General features: G+C 37.5%; 1 protein-coding gene across 6 annotated transcripts in view; it reads left to right on the top strand.

Moving 5' to 3' along the window:
- Nucleotides 1-23253, top strand: part of STAG2 (STAG2 cohesin complex component) — a 76602-nt gene extending 53349 nt beyond the window's left edge. For 3 of the 6 annotated variants that reach the window (XM_065077957.1, XM_065077958.1, XM_021290285.2), the window contains exons 17-34: nucleotides 174-266; nucleotides 449-538; nucleotides 1396-1599; nucleotides 3070-3140; nucleotides 3551-3638; nucleotides 3742-3822; nucleotides 6951-7043; nucleotides 9360-9534; nucleotides 9930-10069; nucleotides 11650-11751; nucleotides 13840-13988; nucleotides 14550-14678; nucleotides 15010-15215; nucleotides 15618-15807; nucleotides 15893-16006; nucleotides 17759-17885; nucleotides 18222-18299; nucleotides 20977-23253. In XM_065077957.1, coding sequence (XP_064934029.1) covers nucleotides 174-266; nucleotides 449-538; nucleotides 1396-1599; nucleotides 3070-3140; nucleotides 3551-3638; nucleotides 3742-3822; nucleotides 6951-7043; nucleotides 9360-9534; nucleotides 9930-10069; nucleotides 11650-11751; nucleotides 13840-13988; nucleotides 14550-14678; nucleotides 15010-15215; nucleotides 15618-15807; nucleotides 15893-16006; nucleotides 17759-17885; nucleotides 18222-18299; nucleotides 20977-21000 — 2154 coding nt within the window. In that variant the 3' untranslated portion in view covers nucleotides 21001-23253. Of the gene's footprint in view, nucleotides 1-173; nucleotides 267-448; nucleotides 539-1395; nucleotides 1600-3069; nucleotides 3141-3550; nucleotides 3639-3741; nucleotides 3823-6950; nucleotides 7044-9359; nucleotides 9535-9929; nucleotides 10070-11649; nucleotides 11752-13839; nucleotides 13989-14549; nucleotides 14679-15009; nucleotides 15216-15617; nucleotides 15808-15892; nucleotides 16007-17758; nucleotides 17886-18221; nucleotides 18300-18880 lie in introns of all 6 variants that reach the window. The other 3 variants (XM_065077960.1, XM_065077961.1, XM_065077959.1) reach the window with 2 other exon arrangements.
- The last annotated feature ends 534 nt before the right edge of the window (nucleotides 23254-23787 follow it).

Raw genomic sequence — 23787 nt, 5'->3', positions numbered from 1 at the left:
GGTTTTTTTTGAGTGCTGATTTTTTTTCTTTTAAATTGGCTTTTTTTTTTTTAACAGTGATATTTTACAGTGACGTTAGAAGGTCTGTGTACCTAGTTGTCATTTCATTAATTATAATAAAACTTTCCACCAGAACTTTTAGTTGTAAAATCCTCACAATACCGATATTTCAGGTGCTGACAGCAAAGGAAAAGAAAACCCAGTTGGATGACAGGACAAAAATTACTGAACTTTTTGCTGTGGCACTTCCTCAGTTGCTAGCGAAGGTAGGTTTATTTCCATTTGGACTGTTGTTGAAATGTTAACAGTATAGTTTCTGTATTTAACTATATGACTTGCACAAGTCTTCATTTTTTCTTATTAGTCTTTATTAATATTTGATTGTCCTATAACGAATTGTTTTTTCCAAGACTTTTTCATTTAAACTTTTTCCTTGTCAATTTTACAGTATTCCGTAGATGCAGAAAAGGTCACCAACTTGTTGCAGTTGCCACAGTACTTTGATTTGGAAATTTATACAACAGGGCGGTTAGAAAAGGTACAGTAACATTCAATAACACAAAAGGAGAAACCCCATAATTTAGACTTAGTCACTGAATTTCAGTCACCATTGTACATGCATTAGTTTTGTGTGAGACTTGGACTTTATGGTAACCCCTATTGAGATGAGACTCGGACTTGAGGGCTGTGGGTGGCTGCAGTTCTTAACTGTACTGAAAGAGTTGTCTTGAGGCCTGGCTGGCCAGTTTTAACAGGGAATCTTGCCAGTTGAATGAACTTTATGTGAGAGCATTTATTGATGAGTTGTGGTCATGTTTGAGGTATGCTGCCTGACAGACAAAGCTTGTAGAAATAGTTCAATAAGTTTTCTTTTTCTGGTCAGCAAAACTAATAAACCACCAACTTAATTGCATGAAAAAGGGCAAGACTACTAGACCACAAATTATGTAGTTACTGCTCTCACTTTACCTGCTGTGGTGATGAAGTTGGTGTAAGCTCATCTCTATTTTCCCCTTCTCACGTGCGCTATTTTGTGGTATTGTGAAGGACGTAGCTGGAAATCATTAGGGTCAATAAGATAAAAACATGTAGAGTTGACAGCATAGCCTAGCAGTGATGGAGCAGCAGTGAACAGCTCAGGTGGAGAGGAGGCTCCTACTTAAATTTTGCCAAATAGCTTTTTATTTCACTCAGAAGCTTTACCAGCTTTCTAGAAGTGTTTTGTGTTCCTTATCATAGCTACAAATGTAATACGTTGAATTTATCTTTTAAAATTCCTTAAGGTCTATTAAAAATGTGTGTGTGTATGTATATATATTTGTGTGTGTGTATATATATATATACATATGAATTCTTTTTTTTTTTCTTTCTTTCCCCCACTCATCTTTCTTGTAGCATTTGGATGCCTTACTGCGACAAATCCGGGATATTGTGGAGAAGCACACAGACATAGATGTTTTAGAAGCCTGTTCAAAAACATACCACGCTCTCTGTAATGAAGAATTCACAATCTTTAACAGGGTTGACATTGCAAGAAGTCAGTTAATAGATGAACTGGCAGACAAGTTTAATCGACTTCTCGAAGACTTCCTGCAAGAGGTATTTCAATGTGCACGATCAGCTTTTCCTGCCTCTGTAAATATTTGCAGTATGTTTTTGTCTTCTTATATAAGTCAGGGTGTTAGGAATGGGAACTTTGCTCTGACTTTCAAAGCTGTTAAGCACAACAGAAACACAACAGAGTCATTGCTGTGATTATATGAACTCAGACTGTTCTTTTATATTAGGACAGAGAGTCTTTAATCTCCTTTTGACAAGTGTCTTTTGGGAATTTGAGATAAGTTTCAGATAAACTATGGAATTGCATAAACTTTTCACCTTTTGTTTTTGAAGCTTGTGTTTTCGAGAGATGTAGCATTGCAATTCCACTAGGATTCTCTTCAGATGTACAAGCCTTGCTAGTCTTTGATTGCATATTGCTATTGGTAGTTATCAAAATCTCCAGAATCCTCTTCCTTTCTGAACGCAAGCAGATGCAGTTAATAGTTTAAAAATCACTTTGTTCCCACACTGTTCTAATCTGAAGGGTGAGAATTTTCTGATACAGTACTTTACTATGTGGGATCTCAGACATTCAGACAAAACTTGTTTCTTCTCTTCCCATCTGTGATAAGGAGGATGAGAAGAGTCTGTTTGAGAACTTAATTATCAACACTTCAGATGTAGACTTAACAAGCTTTGCTCCCATTCCTCTTGCTTATTGGCCTGAGCTGGGACTCCACTCTAAAAACGTGAGACATATGTGGACTACCTAAGAAATGTGCCTAGTAATACATTTATTTCCCCCTTTGTGAGAAAAAGAGTGAGAGGTAAAGCAAGGAAATGGAATGTCAGGCAGTGGCCTTGGAGGAAAATGGCAAATGCTCTGCAAGTGTTGAAATCTGTAGTGCTGTGATAAGGTTGTGCAACTGCAGAACCGTAAGAAGCATTGGACTTGGAGTGGCTGTGATATACTGAGGAGGAGTTTCTGTGACCTTAGATAGTTGATCCTGTGTACTTCAATAGACACTTTTTGGACCCTTTCTTTGTTATTCCTTTCTCCAAGTGCAAGTTGCTCAGAACTGGTGGGAAAATTAGCACAAAACACTTCCCTTACCTCTCTCAAAGACTTTTTTTTTTTCTGTGATTAAAGTAAGATTGAGGTAGTGACCTGTATGTAGCCCATCTAGTCCAGTATCTATTGTCTGAGAGTGGCCTCTGCTGGATTCTTCAGAGAAAATTGAGACACCTACAATAATAGACTTTTTTCCTTTTTTTTCTTTTTCCCTCCTGCCCTATTTGTCCTTGTGCTGCTGACTGTTTCTAACCAGGAACTGCTACCTTCTCTCTCAAACTCTTCTGCAAACAAAAGTGTCAATCATAAATAATCTAGATATAATTCTCTCTCTTGGGGAGAGGTGTTTTGGGGTTCTTTTTAAAATAATAATAATAATAATAATAAAATCTTAAGTTCCCTAGTTTGCGCACCATACATCACTTGTGATATCTTCCTGTATGATTACTAAATAGGGGGAGGAACCTGATGAAGATGATGCATATCAAGTCTTGTCAACACTGAAGAGAATCACTGCTTTTCACAAGTAAGTAGGTTTCCGCACACATCGTTCATTCAGGGCTTGTGGTGTGGGAGAATTATTTTTATTTGTTTTTAATTTGTTAACTTTGTAAAGCAACTTAGAAGGGATTTTTGTTTAGTGTGAATAAGAGTTGTGCAGAACATGACACATTTTGAATATATGAAGGAATATATACAGAACTGAAATATTTGGAGAGGTTTTTTTATTTTGCGTTGTGTTTTTTTGGGGGTGTATTTTTGTTGGATTTTTTTGGGGGAGAGGGTGTGTGTTTGGTGTGTTGTGATGTTTTGAGTGTGGGTTTTGTTTGTTTGGGATTTTTTTTAGACCAGTTAAGCTTTTAGTAGTTCTTAACATCAAATTGCAGAAGCAGTATTAGTTGAATTACATCTTTGCTTCATTTCTAATGCTTCCAGTGCTCATGACCTATCAAGATGGGACTTGTTTGGCTGCAACTACAAGTTACTGAAAACTGGCATTGAAAATGGAGACATGCCAGAACAGGTCTGTAGTTAAAAATGTGTTCTTTAAGTACAACAAGAAATAGCTTTTGTTGCTGTCTTTTGTTGGCCTTTGTCATCTAATGCGTTTTTCCTTTTGATTTCAGATTGTCATTCACGCACTGCAGTGTACTCATTATGTGATCCTGTGGCAGCTGGCAAAAGTCTCTGAAAGCAGTTCCACAAAGGTATGCCTTGTTCCAGTTGTGTTAGCAAATAAATATTGGTATGTGCCTACAGTGGCATCAGGTGGGAACTGTGATGGAATTAAGCCTAAGATCTTTTTATGCCGATACCTGCCTAAATATGCACTTAAGTTCTACAGATTTCCTAGGTTTAGTAGTAGTAGTTGCTTGACTTTTAAACCCACTATTTCTCAAAATTGTTATGTTTTTTATTATTTAAATATCAATATTTTGTTTAATTTGACAGAGTCTTAAAGTAATTGGAGTAAATAAATGCAATACCTATTGGACTGGCACAGTGAGAATGCTAAGGAGTTTATAGATACTCCAGTTATAAAATACAGCATAGTTAGTATTACTACTCAAGTAGTGGGTTTGAATTTGTTTGCAAACTGAAGTATCAGCGACAAGTCCATGACATATAAGAATTTGCACACTATTGTAACGTTTTCAGTGCTCAGTATGTTGCAATCATACTTTGCTCTTCATCAGTCTTTTAAATGTGTTGTTAAATAAAGACATGGAAAGATTAAGTTAAATTTCAGGCTCTCTCAGGGAATAATGAGAGGGCCTGTTCTGGTTCTATGTATAGTAATCATGAAGGGCAAAGCTCTGGCAAATGTCATCTTTCTAATTTCACTTCTTGAAAAGTCTTGGAGGAAGGATTAAGGTTTCTTGTGTCCACTGGCCAGCATTGCCTAGAGAGGGGGAGGAGCCGGTTTGCTGTGTGACCTGCCTAAGGAAAGTGGCTTATGAAAGGCTAGCAGGTTAGAACTGAGTTCCTAAGTGCGGAAACAGTTCCATTTCTTTAAAAAAAAATAAGAATCAAACATACTTTCTGCGGAAGCCTTCTGCAGTCCTCTCAGGAGGATGCATTTCGTGCTCTCTTAATCAGAAATACACACTGGAGTTGCACTTTGTTGTTGGAGTTACTGATAACACACCCTTTATATGGCAGAGGTGAAATAAGTACATTCTTCAGGTTTTTTAGACACTCTAATTGCCATACTTATAATTAATTTTTAAAAAAAGAAGTTGAAGGCATCTGTTGTAAGTTACTAGGAAGAAAACAAGAACTCACAATATAATTTATAACCAATAAATTGTAATTTGTAATTAACAATCCATTATTACAATAAATTAATGTCAGCATGTATAATATTCTTTTTCCTTTATTTTAGGTTGTGGTAGTATGAGCTTCTGATAGATAGAGGGCTGGAGAAGCTGTGTCATTTGTACTCATGTTTTTTATAACAAAGAACACCTTTGTGAGATCCTGGGGGGGTTGGTTTCTTTCTTTCTTTTCTCTTTTTTGTTTTGTTTTTTATTTGGTTGTTGTTTTCTTCTTTCTCTCATGTTGAGAATGCAGTGAATAATTGCAGCCGTACTGATTGAGTCATTACAAATCTGAAGATCTGTTAAATAAATGTGAACTTCTTCAATACCGGCTGGCTAACGAGTTTACCATCTAGGTTTTAATGGCTTTTAGCATTTCCAAAACCGAAAATATCGGCTATGAAGTGGATACATAGATTGTTGAGAAGCACTTACGTTGAGTGAAGTTTTTGGAGGCTTTGTTAGCCTGCGTTTGAAAGGGTAAACAGCAGTCAGGATTTTTTGTAATAGCCATTAAAGCTTTATCATAAGCCTGATGGCAGAAGCTGAGCTAAATGCTGAAGCTAAGTTGGAAATGAAGATTAATTTAGCTATTTTGCAGTAAAATATAATCTGTAATACTTTCAGCAGGGATGAAAAGAACTTATTTGAAAAGTGGTCCTTTTTTGAGACCGTTTTCTGCTGCTGTCATAAAATTTGGTAAATTAAAGCTCTCATAGGTTTAACTTCTGAACCACGATGATGTTATTATATTTAACTGCTTGTCTTCTACCAAATATACCAGGTGCGTACAGAAGTTCCATTGATTTCTGTTCAATGCCGATGGAATGTAACAGCAAAGAAGCTGAAGCACAGAAACAAAAGTGAAAGAAATGTGCTGTGCCTAAAGTTTGGGGGTTTTTTGTTCAGTGACCAAATGAACTGCTAGCTGCCTGCTATTTGTGAGCAGGTTGACTGGATGGGAATTAGCTTCATAATATATGCCGCTAAAATAAAAGACTACATAAATAGTTTGGTTTTATTAAAATTTAAATGAGTAATTCTGTGCAAAGGAAAGAAAACATTCCCATGTGTAATTCTCTTAATATCAGTATAGTAATCTGAATGGAGAATGTTGAGAGAAAAGGTTTTATATGTGGTTAAAGTGTTCCAAAATCATATTATACTTAAACTCATAGTCAAGAAGTAGCTTTGCTTTTGTAATTCCTGTTGAGATTAAATGACGCATTGTACCAAAGTGTTACCTGTGTTGTTGAAGGGAGAGACTTGCTTTGGTTTGGATTCCATGGAAAGCTTTCAGGCTTCTCTCAGGTAGTTCTTCTTTGTCTGGACTGATGCTGGTTACACAGTTGGTCTTTTCTAATACATTTTCCCCAGTTCTACATGGGCTAAAATCTTCCTGTGATTGAGTAACACCAACTGTGCTGCACATGGGGATGGTACTTGTGCCAGTTTGATACTTTATTTGCTCAATAACCTACTTTTGTGGAAGTAATTGCAATACTTACAGAGCTACTTTTTTGTTTTTCGTTGGAAGAGGGGAAGAAAACCCCAACTCTTGTCTGACATTTTACGTTATCCTCAAACAGTGAGTTTAAAAAAATACCGTGCAGCCATGTCTGGTTTAGTTACAAGCAGCTTCCTAAAATCTGTCCTCTGGCTTGAAAATACAGAAATTGAAAAGACAAGATGCTTTTGCTCTGAGTTGGTGTGGGGTGGGGGGACATTGGTGGTGTTTCTTAGGTGTTTGTTTGGTTTTTTGTTTGTTTGTAGTTTTTTTAGTGTTGTTACTTCACGGTTTTCTTGCAAACTTCCATTTCTTTTTGCGGTACACAGCACGACAAAACTGAGGAAATTGCTTTTTGCTGATTTTATTTGTAATAATGATTTTAAAATAATGCAGTAGACTTGAACATTACAACTACACATGAGACCTGTGGTGCATAGCTCTGTGGACATGTGTACACTAAATGTACAATTGAAATAAGATTTACATGAAATCCTTCTCTTTACAGGAGGATCTTCTGCGTCTAAAGAAGCAGATGAGAGTGTTCTGTCAAATCTGCCAACACTACCTGACAAATGTAAACACTGCTGTTAAGGAACAGGTCAGTGACTGTTGTTTCTCCTTGTCGTTTGCTAATATTAAACTTCTAAAGCAGCTGAAAAGTTCCCCTTGCTAATATTTTTAGCACTTAAGTGGGAATGTGATGCATCTTAGATGTTTAGGCTGAATACCCTTGCAGTCTGAATACATACTGTACTGGTATGCTTGCCTTGCTTTAGGCAAATTAGGTAGGATTTCAGGATTGGTTCTTTCTAGTCATCTTAGGCAGCATAAACTTTTATTCGAAGGGGTTTTTTGTTTGTTTCTTTAAACCATGACTGGGCAGACTCATGGTAGAAGCCTCTTCTGGTTTGCAAGTGAGGTGGGGGAGCTCCATTTCAAAGCTCTTGCTTACCCTGTGGTCATGACACATGCCGCCGGTGGAGCTGGTTGTGGGTTCATGGACTCAGAGCTTCAAGACCTAAGGACAGCTATTGAAAAGAGAGAAGTTGTAATTTTTAGTTCTATCTTTGAATGCTTTTACATTCCCACATTTGTACTATGGTTTAAATGTGGCCATCTTCTGAAGAACTGTGAAGACAACTTTCCTCCTCTTGCTGTAAACCTGTGAGGACATACAGGGGTAACTTCTCTGTTCCCCTTCAGCTTGATGCTGCATGCACAATATATTCCTTAGTTCTGCAGAGTTCCCAGGATTTTGGAGGATCTGAATCAGGAGAAAAACAATGGGTCCTTAACATAAGAGTGAATGTATTTTTGCATGCACATGTATGCACTCTAACATAGGGGATTTTGTTGTTGGGAAGTGGGGTTTTTTTATTGTCACCCTTAGGTACAGTCAGATGCCGATCAATTGGTAACAGCATTGTTGAGAGATATTTGGAGACTATTCTAGTAAGTGCTTGGAAGCCTTGCCAATGATGTACTGCTCAGTAAAGATGTGAACAGCTGTCACTTTACTGGTTTCATCGTCAGTCTCTCATACAGTTATCCCTTGTGGGGGAGAGCTTTAGATGGAAGTTCAAGAAGAGCTGAGACATCATCTTGGGAAATACTTGAGTTCTGACGGTAGCAGGGTCAGAGAAAGAGGTTAAACTGTAGAGGCTGAATCTCTCCCAGTGTGCAGTCAAACACTTCTCTAGCCAGGATGCTCACAGGAGTTTCAGATTCCAGCGAAGAGCACAGGTTACTGATAGGAGGATTAATTCAAAGTAAATGCCTTTAATAACCTTCAAGTACTTCTCTATGGGGGAAGGGCCAGTCTGTCTTCTGAGTGTGTTTTTCACTCAAATAAGTAGCCAGAGTGGTTTTGCTGCTAAAGGCAGTAATAACGTGGTTGAGCTTGAAGTAGAAAATCTAGTCGTCTGAGTTGCACAACTGCAGCTTTTCAAACTCTTGCTATGACAAGAGTATTCCTGGAACTGAATAGGCATGTTTTATGTCAGAGAGCAATCCAGTGTCAAAAATCACAAGGTGCAGGGTGTGAAAGGGTGAGTAACAAAAGTTACTGAAGCTCTGAGCAGGTCTCTCTAAAAGGCTGTGGAATGCTCGAGAAACTACAAGTGCCTTGGTAACGCAGGGCACAGTAGCCACGGCTCCTCTTCCCTTCCCTCATTGCGTGAAAGGGCACACGGAACTTCACAGGAGCATATGGATTTTTGTGATCAGGAAATTAGTAATATGTGCTTTGAAGAATTAGAGAACAGATCTGTTCATTAAAATTGGAAGTACTTAAGAGGTTAGAGTCAAAGAGAGGAGGTGCAGCACCGAGCAGTGTGGTGCCTTGGTCTGTTGGTGTGAAGGATGTCGGTCTGGGTACCGATACATGGGATCTTTCTGGGGAGGCGGAGAACAGGCATTTTAAATCTAATGTCAGATGCACCAGTTAGCAAACAAAAGGAAGAGGTAGTTGTTCTTTTGGAAGCAAGACATCAGGATTTAAAGGGATTGAATGCCCTCATCTATTAGATGTTTTACAAATGTGATCAAAACAATTTTAAAAAAGGGAAAGAAAAAAGGCAACTCTACTATGGTTGGTGTCCATAAAATTCTCTAGTGACCTAATGTAGTAACTGTCAGCACAATCTGGGAGTTTCAGGCTCGTTGAGTTTTAATCTCACAATGTTGATATTTGGTTGGCTTCATCTGTGCAATATTTTTATTTGGAGACCCAGTCTTCATACAGCAGCCTCCCATAGGGAACGCTGCACATTTTGACTTCCAGCTGGCCTGTGGCTCATTAGGACTTTAAGTGGCCTGTGTGTACCATTAAGCTCTAAATAGTTAAGTGGAAATATATTATTCTAAATAAAATCCAGTTTCTGAGCAAGTATTTACTAAGGTTTCTTTTTAACAGGCTTTCACAATTCTCTGTGATGTGTTGATGATCTTCAGTCATCAGATTATGACAGGAGGACGTGACATGTTGGAGCCACTTGTTTACACTCCTGATTCTTCATTGCAATCTGAACTACTCAGTTTTATTTTGGATCATGTCTTCATTGATCAGGATGATGATAATAACAGTGCAGGTTTGTACAAAACTTACGTTTCCTTGATATTATTTGCCTTCTAACTAAGGTATTTGTTTCCCTGTGCTTTTTTTGTTTGTTTTTGCTTTTCTGGCATTGAGAGGTGTTTGTGGGCACAGAGGTAGGTTTGTCTTGTAGGTGTCAGCAGCCAATTAAAGCATTTATGTTTTGGGGACATGGAGGATCATTGTGGTGAAGGTTTGGTGTAACAGGCACAAGTATCTTTGTCTCTACATCAGGGAAAGATATTGGTCAGCGGGCAATGAGATGCACTGCTGTCAGAATTGATATTTGATTTTCGGAATCCTGACTGTTAGCCTACATCACTTTTTACATAAATGCTTGAATATGAAATACTAAAGGCTCACAGTTTTCCTGTTCTGAACTCTTTGCAGATGGACAGCAGGACGATGAAGCTAGCAAAATCGAAGCATTGCACAAAAGAAGAAATCTGCTTGCAGCTTTCTGTAAGCTCATTGTATATACTGTGGTGGAAATGAACACAGCTGCAGACATTTTCAAGCAATATATGAAGGTAAATCTGAAGCCTAGTAGTGGGACTTAGTAAAGCTACTAGAACACAGTAGAGACCACATCTGGAATATTGTGTCCAGTTCTGGGCCCCTCAGTTCAAGAAGGACAGGGAACTGCTGGAGAGGGTCCAGCGTAGGGCAACAAAGATGATTAAGGGAGTGGAGCATCTCCCTTATGAAGAAAGGCTGAGGGAGCTGGGTCTCTTTAGTTTGGAGAAGAGGAGACTAAGGGGGGACCTCATTAATGTTTATAAATATATAAAGGGTGAGTGCCATGAGGATGGATCCAGGCTCTTCTCAGTGGCAAAAAATGATAGGACAAGGGGTAATGGGTTCAAGCTGGAACACAAGAGGTTCCGCTTAAATTTGAGAAAAAACTTCTTCTCAGTAAGGGTGACGGAGCATTGGAACAGGCTGCCCAGGGGCCTTGTGGAGTCTCCTTCTCTGGAGACATTCAAAACACGCCTGGACATGTTCCTGTGCGACCTCACCTGGGCGTTCCTGCTCCAGCAGGGGGATTGGACTGGATGATCTTTTGAGGTCCCTTCCAATCCCTAACATACTGTGATACTGTGATACTGTGAGCTGTGGATTTTTTAATAACTATTGATTTTTTACCTTACAAGATAACTGATTGAAAATGTGAAGAATTCAAAACTCCAGAGTTGGTAGTTTGTAGGCCTTTAAAAGTTCTTTTTCCATAAAAAAGGGAAAAAAATGTCTGAGATGAGTTTCATAGTTCCAGTGTGTGACTAGTGGGGAGGTAGGAAGGAAACCTGATAATTATTTTTACATTGTTTTTAATAGATCTATTTTCTTATCCTGATGGATGGTATAATTTTAATTCAGTTATTAGTTTAGCAGGCCTTTAGAGAGTCTTCTTACAAAGATCAGCTCCATGATGTCTGGTGTCATCAAATAACCTCTTTCTATCTTATTTTAACATAAAAGCCCCGTTTGTGGCTCCTGGGACTCACAGCTGCACAATAATATGAGTTCTCATTTTATGAACATGATAAATCTTTGCTCCTTGGTGATTCCCTTAAAAAAATAAAATTTGAGTAGCCCGCTTTTGTCTGTCTGAGTGCCCTACATGTATTTTGAATCTCTAAATAAACTAATTGGGTACTTACTGAACCTCAGATACTTAAAGAACTGAACAGGTAACGGTTTTCATTGGAAAAATCACGGCTAGGAAGCCATCCATAAGTGCTTCCTTTCAGCAGAGAAAATAGAAAACTCCCCAGCAGAGTTACAGGAGTTACTAAAAAGATTAGATTCTAATCTTGTACCCTGAAGGGGTGACCATGTGTTATTAACAAATGTGTCATGGCCTTGAAGATAAATAGGTCAGTCTGCCTCTAAAGTAATACGACCAGAATGAAAAGAAGTGGATATATTCTTCCTGATTGGAGGTTTTAAAATCATTTTGGAGGTGTTCTAGGGTATTGTTTTGATGATGTGTTCACTTTTCGAAGTGTTCTTTTTTAATAGCAACTCCTAGATGTTTTCTGAAGAATTCAATAGTTGTAATGTTTTCAACTGCAATCAGAAGTTAACTTTTTGTTTTAATTTTTCCTAGTATTACAATGACTATGGTGATATCATTAAAGAAACGATGAGTAAAACAAGACAGATAGACAAAATCCAGTGTGCTAAAACGCTTATTCTCAGCTTGCAGCAGGTAAGAATGGTTTGCAATGTTTTTATGCATGAAATTCCATGTGATAAATCACATCCTGTTATTTAACAGCCAATGCAAGGTATTAATGAAGAAATTGTCATGGAAGGTGTGGATAAATAGGTCAAAATTGAAATGCATTTTCTGCAACTATTAAAAAACTGTCAGGCTTCCTATATTGAACACTTTTGATAGCACAATATTTGGTATGTGAGAGGATAATAATTATGAAATGAATACCTCTGTGATACCTTCTTAACTAAAACAATAGTTTGAGTCACATACTCAGAAATGTGGTATGAAACTGCTAGTTTACTTAATCTTGAACAGATAAAGAAGGGAAAATGCTTCCTGTCTGTGTGGTGGGATTTTATGGTTTGGTTTGTGGGTTTTTTTGTTGCTCTGAGGCTTTTGTTTGGTTTTTTTTAACTATTCTGAGGAGTTATGGGAAGTTTTGGTAATTCAGTATTTCTTAAGATTTGGTAGGGGCTTCGCCTACCTTTGAAATGGAGACACGATCTTGAGTAATTGAGCTTGTTTGTGTTGAGATATGATGAATTCAGTTGAGGTGAGAGTTGGATTTGTCTGCTCTCGTGATCCATCTGCGTGAATCTTATTTACAGGCTCAGAACAATAAAGCCCTATCCCTGCAAACCGCTGTAATCCAACAGATCTTGGCTCTTGTTGAAAGGAAAAACTTACTCCAATTTGTCCTCTCTCTGCCCACACCTTTTTATCGGTACTAGAGATCATAAGCCACATAGTGGATATAGATCTAGATATTGATCCTGGTTGAGAATAACCAGGGAAAGTCCTTAATGAAGCCCCTGAGCTGGCTCATCTGTGTGGCTATTGCCAGTACAAGGGAGGATGAGGCCTTGCCTTTTGGTAGCAGCTTCTGGTAGTAGCTGGTGGAACTGCAACGTAAAATGTGCAACTGAATACTAAATTCTCTTACAGTTTGTGCTGCCTTTTCACCAGAGTTCACAAATTCTTGTGATATTGAGTAAATGCTCTTCTTATTAGTCTTTTCCATCTCATGAATAACCAGCCACTTATATTTTAAAGGGCAGACAGGGGAAGTTAGTTTTGGAAGTACAATTACGCTGTTACCCAAGCCTGATGTGGCAATAAGAATAGTGACGTGAGAGGACCCAAGTATTATGAAACAAACAAAAAACCTCCCACATATAAAGTTAAATACATAACTAGCAGTTTTTCCAGGAAAACTCCTTTAAAAAAGGAACTAACGAGAAGAAATATTAGAAATGTGATTGGATGAAGGGAATAACTAAGTTGCAGTGAGCTACACCAACATAAAAGTATGCAACTATGGGCCCAAATTTATCTGTGAATGAAAAGTTAATGTTCATAGCCCTACTAAGTCTGGTTTTGGTTTATTCAGTGTTACATGGGAGAGTGGAGGGTGTGTAACACAAACTTAGAAAATAATAGAAAAATTGTTAAAGAGAATTCCAGTCAAGTTCAGTAGAATGAGAAAAGGATTGCTCAAAGAAACAGATTGTAAAGTTCAGGGTGTTCAGCTTTGCCAGCTGTTGATGGGTAGTTACAAGTGTGATCCTCAGTGACAGGGTTCCTGGTGTCTTTGGCAACTTCCCTGAAGACATGTTTCCATTTTAGATTTTCTTCATTATATTTTGAAAAGATACCAAAAAATGAGTTACAAAGTAGTAGTTTGACAAACTAGTAAAGACCAGGTGAGAATTTACTCCCACTTATTTCTTCTCTGTTAGTGTATGTATCAAGGAATCCTACTAATGTTTAGTATTTTCAACTCTAGAACACCTAATTTAGGGAAGTGCTGAAATCTGTCATCCAACATATTTACAGTTTGACGTGTGTTTGGCTAGTGTGTATTTCAAGGATGGGCTCTGAAGTGCAGACTCTTCAAGAGTAGCTTTGACTTGGGTCTCCTAAATCTGTGTTTGTCTTTTGGGGCCATTGCATTAAGGTGGGGGGAGGGAAAAGGCAGTAAGCCACTTTTTTACTGAAAGTTAACTCTGTGTCAATTGGTTCGAAGTTTGGCATAATTTTTTAATAAATGAAAATCTCTCTTCTCTTTTCATACAGCTTTTCAATGAAATGATTCAAGAAAATGGTTATAATTTTGACAGATCATCACCGGCATTCAGTGGCATAAAGGAACTTGCTCGACGTTTTGCTTTAACGTTTGGACTGGATCAGCTGAAAACAAGAGAAGCTATTGCTATGTTACACAAGTAATTGTGTGCTTTGTTTTACTTCCCTTTTTGTAAATGCTTCTTGACTAAAGTTAAAATATCTTTTCAGGCTTTCAAAATCAGTTTATTAATACGAAATGCATCAGCACTGAAGATTGTATAGCTTATTCATAATTAGAAGATGACAGCAGTTTGGTCCCTGAATTAGACACAGATGTTAAATAATGTTGATGTTCTTGAGCATCGTTGTATGAGCCTATAAATGACAGTAGTGTTGATGCTGCCATGAAAAACCATTGTGAATGTTTTATCTGTAACAGTTAGAACTGATCCGCCTCACTGCCAGTGATGGTCATGGTGGCCTCATGCAGAACACTTGAAATGCAAGGAGAATCTATTGCATCATGACAGAAAGAGTGCATCTGGGTGCCCGTTAGGAATAGTGGTTGGTTTGTTTGCTTGTTTGTTTTTTCCAGAATAGGGAAACATTGCATGTCTTCGTGTAAAGGAAAGATGTTCAGTTTGAATAGCTCCCAGTGCTTAGGACTTTTTCTGTAGTTTGCACTTAATGTAATTTAATGTTTTTAAAATTTTTCTTAGGGATGGCATAGAATTTGCCTTTAAGGAGCCTAATCCGCAAGGTGAGAGCCACCCACCATTAAATCTGGCATTTCTTGATATTCTGAGCGAGTTCTCCTCCAAACTTCTCAGACAAGACAAAAGAACAGTGTAAGTACTTCCTTAATATTCTTAATAATCGTAATGATAGCCATAAAAGACATGCATCTGAATAAATGTGTTTATGTGTATTGTATTCACCTAAAGTGGAATCTTTGGCACATCAAGATAACTTGACACAGTGCAGTCAAGTATAATCGCAAAGGGTAAATTGTATTTATCATTTTTATTCTCATTTTATGGTGGATGAACAGAAATTATCTTCTGCTTTTGCTGTTGTCAGGCCTTTTTGTTAACTAGATGAAGAGCACTGGGTGTCTTGACATGTTAATACCTTGTTACAGATCTTTTGCATCTTTATAATTATTTTTTCCATTTAAAGGTATGTTTACTTGGAGAAGTTTATGACCTTTCAGATGTCTCTACGAAGAGAAGATGTGTGGCTTCCTCTCATGTCCTACAGAAACTCTTTATTAGCTGGTGGGGATGACGATACTATGTCAGTGATTAGTGGAATTAGTAGTCGAGGATCTACAGTAAGAAATAAGAAGACAAAGCCAGCAACAGGGAAACGGAAAGTACCTGAAGGTAGAACTTTTCATATTAAGATTTACTCACATGAACTACACAGATCCATCCCTCCTCTTCAGCTTGAGTGAATTTGTATGCTTTAACGTATTTTTTTAAAAACAAGATAACTTCTGTGCATGTCTCAGTGGGAAAACTCTTCATTTGAAGAGTCTGAATAACATAACACTGGTTCCCAAAAGGAAATAAAGGCACTATGCTGCGTTAAGTCACAAAATACAGAAGTATTTCAAATACTCTAGCCTGTGGTTATAAATCCAGACCCTTTGGGGCACATGCAAGATTTTGTGGCACAAAAATAAATCAGTTCTCAGGAAGTGGAAAGCACATGCATTTCAGTCATCTTTAAACATTCCCTTCTAGGCTAGTTTGAATTTACGGGTGTCCTGTGTTTCCTTCCAGCTGAAGAAAGCAGCAGTAGTGACAGCATGTGGCTGAACCGCGAGCAGACGATGCACACACCGGTCATGATGCAGACGCCTCAGCTGACTTCCACAATAATGAGGGAGCCCAAGAGATTGCGACCTGAAGAAGGTTATATGGGTGTCTATCCTATGCAGCCCGAACACCACCAAGCTCCGCTCGATTACAAGTACGTAGATGAGTAGGTCTGCTTTGTGTTAGCGTTCATACACAAAACCAGTTCGTGTTTAAAATAGAATAATGGTCTTTTTAAGCACGCAAGTAACGTGGATGTTGGCTCAAAGGCAACAGGAAGAAGCCGCGCGACAACAACAGGAGAGGGCAGCGATGAACTACGTCAAGCTGAGAACCAACTTGCAACACGCTATGTGAGTGAGAGTGGAATGTTTCCTTCAGTGGTTCGGGGAGGGAGGGTTTATCAAATGAGGTGTTACTCCTGTATCTTTTAAGAAGGATACATGTTCTAGTTCTTGACTAGTGTTTTCCTGTGTTCTAAAATTTTAAGTTGCCTTAGAAAAGCTGTGGCAAAAGTGCATGGTGATGTGTTTAGTAGATAGATCTGTTTGATTTCTTGCTCAATTCAGAACTTAAACTCTAGAAAAATTGAACAGTAGTGAGCTTTGTAATAAAGGGAACTGGTTATTAAACTGAATGCTATCTGTGGCAGATATATATAACCAGTGCAACATATGAAACGTCACCTTTATGTATTTCCAACTGCAGAATCACTTTTAGAAATAGAAAACTAAAAATTAGTTTTAAAATAGGTGTTCAATGTGTGAAGCAGAAAGTTTCTGCTGAGCTTAATTCCACTATTTTTTTTCTCCTTTAACTGCTGAGTTGTAACTTTTAGAGTTCAACTACTTACTTATTTTTAAAAAGTATACGTTTTGAAGAAACTACTGTCTTCAGCGTTTCTGTGATTGATTTGGATTTTGTCTGACCTACACTGACACCAAAGTTGGAAGGAATCCTGTAGTACCAGTTTTTGTAGAACTTTGCAACCCAAACACACAAAAAACTGTGTAGGGTCCTTCATGTTGTGCAAGAAGATGAGGGCAGGCTGATGTTTCCTAACGTAACGCTGTCCTTCAGAGGCTGTACATTCTTACTGTGGTGTCATTTCCTGTGATTCATCATGGGTGCGTTTTGACATGCACACTAATGAAATTATGTTCCAGAGCTAGTTAGCTGAGGAGGGGAGGGCTAGTTTTAGAAGTTCTCTGCTTTTGTGAAGACTCTGTTGTTCTACAGAAGTACAAGTTGTAAACTAAAACCGTGGACATAATATTGAGGAACTTTACATCTTTCCCCTACTTGTTTTTAGTTCCCGAATACCAGCATTCATGCACTATAGTTTCAGTAGCTGGGTTGTTTGTATAGTGACACTAGTTAGTATAATTAGAATGCCTCCATACTTTTCTCATGAGGTCTGATGTTGTATGTAGAAGTTGTGAGGTTGAAGGACTGTGTGGGAATATCTGAAAAGGGATTTATGCATCCCCTTCATTGCAGAGACGTTCCTCCTTGCCGTGTCATAAGGCAGGAACAATTTTTCTTTAGGCAGCAAAACTTCTATTCTTTCTCACTTGAGCATAAACACCTGCATGGAAATCTCTGAACTAGGGGTAGTTTTGATCTGCATATCAATTCTTGCAGCATCTCAGGATCCTCATTTAGAGGTGTACCACAAGGTTCCATAAGTTGATCTTTGTTAGTTGTTGTTCGCTTTCTTAGTGTCTTCTAGAACGGGGTATCAAACTCATTTTCCCTGGGGCCATGTCAGCCTCACAGTTGCCTTTAAAGGGCCAAATGTAATTTTAGGACTGTAATAAATGTAACTGCTCCACCATTTATACAGCCCTAAAATTATATTCAGCCCTTTGAAGGCAACTGTGAGGCTTATGTTGCCCCCGGTGAAAATGAGTCTGATACCCTTGTTCTAGCTGGTTAAATACCAGCTTTCTTTAACAGTATTTATGCATTTATTTAATTACTTTTCTGTCTAATTGAGTTGTAATTTGTTGGCAGTTCCTTACTGAATTATTAGCTTTTAGAATATTCAGATAAAACTTAATTTGATGTGGTGCTAAACAAGATGCTTTTTCTTTTCATTTCAGTCGACGTGGCACAAGTCTAATGGAAGATGATGAAGAGCCAATTGTTGAAGATGTGATGATGTCGTCAGAAGGGCGGATTGAAGATCTCAATGAAGGCATGGACTTCGACACCATGGACATAGACCTAGTAAGAAATCAACTTGTCTTTATAGTGTATTTTGGATTTGTGTTTCTGCTTTTCAAGTGGGATATTTGAATCAAATTTTCTTTTTGGTGAAACAGAAAAGCAATTCTTATTGATCTCTGTATTCTTAAATGGCTGTGCCACTATGTGTGTACAAGTGCCATCTGTTCAAACTGCCATACAAAAAGCAAGAGCACTTCCTGTAATAGTTTTGAGAGATGAACATTTATCCCGGTAAATTCTTATCCCTTGAGAGTTCAGCTTCATTTATTACACTTTAAAAATTCACTCTTTTTTCAGGAATTGCAGTTAACATGTTTATTTGCTTGCTTTCTAAAGCCACCATCGAAGAACAGGAGAGAAAGAACGGAACTAAAACCAGATTTCTTTGACCCTGCTTCAATCATGGATGAATCGGTAGGTTAACTTACGTAAGAGGAAAATGCTGTAAAATCAGTCTTGAGGTTACCTTACTCTCTTATTTCAACTTTTAAATGGAAAGAACGCAATCTTTAGGTTGGCTTCATTAGCTGATTTTGGCAGACTGGTACAGTCAGTGAAATATTTTATGCTGTAATTCAGCCTCATAAATTCTAAGGTAGTCAATGTTCTTTGTAAGTTCATAGGATTTTGGTCCTTAAGACTTTATATATAGCTATGTAAAAATCAAGAGCCTTTGAATCTGAGAAGAAAACCCATCTGGTATGGAAAAGACCCTTGCAGAGGTTGGCAGCAGAGAGCTCTAGAAAGACAAAGTGCATACACAATATTAATGACAAGTTTCCTGTTGTGATGAGCTTAGTTGAGTGACTCTGTCATTACCAACTGTCAGCACTGGATGGTTTGTGTGGGGTTTTTTAGGTGTTTTTTGGTTTTGTTTTTTTAATTGGCATATTTACTTTTGTGTGCATAAATAAGATACTGGACAAAATAGATAATAGAGATAACACAGATATCTGTTTATAGAGATGAGAGGTATTTTTTCTTTCCATATAAAGTTTTAGGTCCAAAACATCCGAAGTCTGTAGTTTCTGCTTGCAGTTGCCCCTTTTTCCGACTTGATAAATCTGCAGTCTCTATTCTCTTTTAAAAATCTGCATGAGGGATTCCTTCTGTCTTGAACCACTTGTAATGTATGCAGCCATTTTTGACCTTGCGTAGCTGGTACAAAATTACACTGGAAATAACAAGCTGCAGCAAGCCAGCCGAGGACAGTGCAACAAGGCTTCCTGGGAATCTTGGACAGAGTGCTGGAATTTGGAAGACGATTGTGTATTTTTTACAGTATTGTTGCAGCATGAACTTGTCATGGGAGAAAGAAGTCTTAAATACTGTTTCAAATGCAAATCCATATATTTTGTACCAGTAGGCCTTTGCTTTATTACTACTGAATCAGATTAGGTTGTGCATCTAGCTGTTGTGTGTCCTGTTCTCAAAGTAACACCAGGAAAGTATATCACCTGTTTTCTCATGTTCTGGTTTAAAATAGCACTAACCCTCTCCTTCTTGATTTTCAATTGATAGATCTGTGAAATACCAGTCATTTTTATTCTGACAATGCTGAAAATTTGGTCTTCTACAGGTGCATTTCATTGACTTCAGAAACCTTTCAACTTTTCAGTCTCTGAAACCAATTAAGAATGGTTTTAAGAGGTTTACGCGTAGCTAGGGTTTCTTTCCCGTTACTTTATTTCTCATCCATCCCCCCAGCATGAGCCGGGCTTTGCCGGGCCTCAGCCGCACTGCGGCAGTGTCACCACACGGTGGCAGGCGGTGACAGTGGCTTTGCTCCTGCCAGGGGGAGCCGCAAGGGGCAGCCCCTAGCAAACCCGACCCTGCAGAAACGGCTGCTCTCCAGTGTGAACCCCACCCGAATTCCTGTAACTGCCTGCGTGGGGAAAGCTCTGCTAATAGCTTAGGAGACAACATGAGTCAGAGCTGAATTTGTCGGGCAGCATTTTAAATGGGGGGAAGAAGAAATCATAAATGCAGAAAAACTTTCTCTGGATCAAGTTAACTTGCTTTATTAATATAATTTATTTCAGAAGTTCATTATTCTTGGAGTTGCACTTGTTTTTAATAGACCTAAACATAATAAAGCTGTTTAGTTTATTCAGATGCGCATGGTTTACTATCCAAATTTTAGTCTGTTTTCGTTTTTTGATGTGTCCAGTTATTGCTGGCACCAGAGGCAGTTGCGCCTAGTGCTATATTCCATGATGCATCTAGAGTGAATTCAATACCAAGAACAGTAAAAATTGGTTTGTAAACAGATAAATGTGAACAGCAGTCTTAAGGTTCAGGAGAACTAAGTCTCTTGTGGCTCTTTCTGATTTTATAAAGTCCTATAAAAGCTAGGCCAGTTATAAGATCTGGATCTTCTGAGATTGTTGTTGGTTGGTTGGGGTTTTTTTTTGCGTATCAGTGGTGATACCTGCCTCCATTGGCATAGAAAACTATATGGTTTGATCCCACGTGAGAAGGGGAAGCTGATTCTTTGTTTCAGGAAAGCTTTGTCTTCACTTCATCAGAGAGTCTCCTGAAGGACAGTGGTTTGATTTTTTTAACCTGATTATTCTTTTATTTTTCCACTGCCTTCCTGACAAGGGCGATATATTTAATAGGAAGCATTAAGTTCGTGTCCTGGCTGCTGCGAGATGCCCTGTTGTCGTTATGAACGCAGACCCAGCAGCAGCCGGTGTGCAGAGCGTTTCATCCCAGGTTGCTGGAGCTGCACACTTGATTTCAAGTTAAGCCCTAGAAAATGCCCTTGTCAAAGAAGTCTAAATGAGGCAACTAACTAAAAATTATTTTACAATTATTACCTAAAATAGTTAAAGCACAGTCTTTATCACATTTCTACTGGATCTAGCTAATTTCAAGTGTGGGAAAAATATTTTCTAATGAATGAGGTGCCCTTTGCATATTATTGCGTAAATCAGAAGTGTGGTAAACCTGGTTTGGAAGCAAAATAAACTTGTAATGCCTTAACATATCTTGAAGTGTCTTAATCTAAAATCATATACTAATTGCTTTGTTTTTGTTAAATGTGTAGTAGACTACAAATTGACACCATTTCTAACTTTTTTTTTAGGTTCTTGGGGTGTCAATGTTTTAATACCAGAGCAACAAATAAATCAGTGGTGAAGTCATTTTCTAAGTGGAAGAGGAAGTTTTTCAATACAAAATTGTGGTAGATACAGTGAAATTCTGAACAGATTTTTCTCTAAGGAGAATGACATGCTTTCAAGATCAAGTGCATTGAAGGGGCAGTTTTGTTTGCCTGAAAAAAAATAATGTAAAGGACAAGTAAACAATTTGAGGATAAGCTACACTTTTTGTTGGGGGAAAAAAAAAAAATCAATATTTTATTTATGTGCTATCGGTTTATTTCCAGATCATAAGAAGTGTTCCCTCTGAGTTTTAATCTAACAGCCTGAGAGGTGTTTGGTACAGGTTTGAGCCCCTCTCTGTACACGTGCTGGCTATACTAAATAATCACGAGCTCTGCTGGATTGCTGTTTACATCCATGAACTGCAATAGATGGATTGGTTTTCTTACACTGATAGAACCAGAAGAGTGTCAGTATTTTAAATTAAATGCAAACTTCAGCAACAGAAGGTTTGTATCAATTAATCATGGCAAAAATGCATAAAAGAGAATTTTAACAGCTTCTTAATCTAAACCACACTTTAATTCCGAAAGCTTCATGCTAGCCTTCTCAGAAAGGTCCATAAACGACGAACTACCGGAAAGTACCAGATCGCAGTCATGCTTGCCCATTACCAACCCTGAAAGTTTGCTTGTCCTTTAAGAAAAATGTAATGTTGTGAAATTCCTTCCAGTAGTGCCACTGTATTTTGTCTCCAAATAAAAGAAGCTTATTGTAGTATGTTTGCAGAAAAATTCTAAACAAAAATTATACAGCTTATTAGAGTGTGGGAATAGGGATCTAAATTTTAAATAAAATTATATATATATATAAATTGGTGCTGATTTTATAATTGCGCAGTTTGTTTAGTTTTTTCTTACTTTTAAATTCCAACTTAAAATTATGAGGTTTCAGAAATATATTGAAAGTTTAACAATGTTTAAAAATAGAAGAGCATGAGAATTCATGCTTTAAAAATGATTTTTAAATTTGTATTTTATATTGTTTTATCTATCTGTCTTTGCAAGCAGTCTTCAGGTTAAAGATACTTCTAACAGGTTACAGTACATTTCCTCTGTATGTAAATTAGATTGGATAATAGAAATTCATAAACAACCCATAATATTCTTTGAAAGCTAAGCTTTAAACTTCATTTTGTGTCCATTCACAAATAAATTAAATTTGGTCTAAACCAGAAAGTGGATCTATGCCATTTTGACATCGGCTCATTTTGCGAGGCTTAGGCAGCTAGACATCATTTTAAAGGAAATATTAACTTATATTACATATGTATATTTTTTGTCAGTTGTCTCTCAGTTCTTGAGGTATATTATTTTAATCATTCCATGCCTTAATATGCTTGCAATACAATAATCTCCCCAAATGGGTGAATACAAAAAGGCTTCCTGTTTCTAGACTCAGAAATGAACCATTCGGCTGTGGTAGCCAAAAACCATAGATAATCTAAAGGATCACGATAAAATAGAATTATTTTACTAAGTCATGGGGTAACAACAAACTCAAAACTAGATCTGCCTAACTCATTTTACATAAATAAATACTCTCATGTCTAAAAGTACTGCCTATATTGTTTTTCACACCACTGCATTTAATAGAACTGCTGAGAGGACTGTATATATGATTTTAAACTTCAGTTGATTTTTCTTACTCTCGAAGGAGTGTTTCTTTGTGAAAGCAGTTCTTACAGCTTTGTTTTCAACCAGCTAAAAATGTTTTATATATTTACCTTAACCTGTTGTCCTCCACATTCTATTGTCCTAATTGTACTGTTTTCTGATTTGTATTTATGTCTTGAGACAGTAACTTTTTGAATAAAAATAAACCTGCAGTATGTTGTATGTTTGATCTTTTTAAGTGGGGGTGAGGGGAGGCCAGTGAAGAAGGGGGTGTGAGTAATGCAAATGTTATGTTTATAGAAATCAAAATCTTTTTCCATGTCTTTTAAGTGTTTGTCTCAGAGTTGGGATAATGTATGAAAAACTGCACTGTTTTATATTTGTAATAAATTGTACAAGTTTTTAAAATGTGAATAAAGCACTAATTGGGTAATAATTTAAAGTAGAAAAGTTAATGCAATCATGATTGTTTGAAATATGCTTTAATTTGAGATAACCTTGTTAAAAGAATTAGTGTAAATACAGAGTGAGCTTTTCATGAGGTTAGTACCTGCAAATAAAATTTTTAAAATTTGTATAGAACTTTTACATGCCAAGAAATCAATGGTTAATTATTTTCGTGTTACGTTTTTTTCAAAGTGTATCGATAGCCTTTCTGTTTGTTTCTGTTTCTTATTAACTCTGATCTGACATTACTCAGAATGCTTTTGATGAAGATGTTGGAGATATTGTGTATAGTCGAATTGAAATATCACTAGAAGTCTATGCTACTTTCCATTTCTTAAATTGAGCATAACTTGGGAAACCTTTTAAGCTTAATTGGCAAGTCAGCAAGGAAATGAGGGGAAACCCAGACCAGCTCTTCCCCCCCAGCCCCCTGGCTGGGTGTGGAAACCTCCTTTCTGCTACAAGGCTTTTGCAAGGAGTCATTTTAAAATGGTAGAGATAATAATTCTAATACTTGCTAATGTAACTTTGAGTGTTTTGGGGTTTTTTTTTAAATTAATATTATGACAAATGTTCGTTCCTGTCTCTAAATCCTGCTGTAAGGTCAATAGTATCTTGTGGAAAATGGTTTTAGTAGGCTCTAAGTTTATAACACAAGAAAAATACCTT

The sequence above is a fragment of the Columba livia genome, chromosome 12 (assembly GCF_036013475.1).
Source record: "Columba livia isolate bColLiv1 breed racing homer chromosome 12, bColLiv1.pat.W.v2, whole genome shotgun sequence".
Lineage (NCBI taxonomy): Eukaryota > Metazoa > Chordata > Aves > Columbiformes > Columbidae > Columba > Columba livia.
This window is presented reverse-complemented; position numbering and strand designations above follow the sequence as displayed.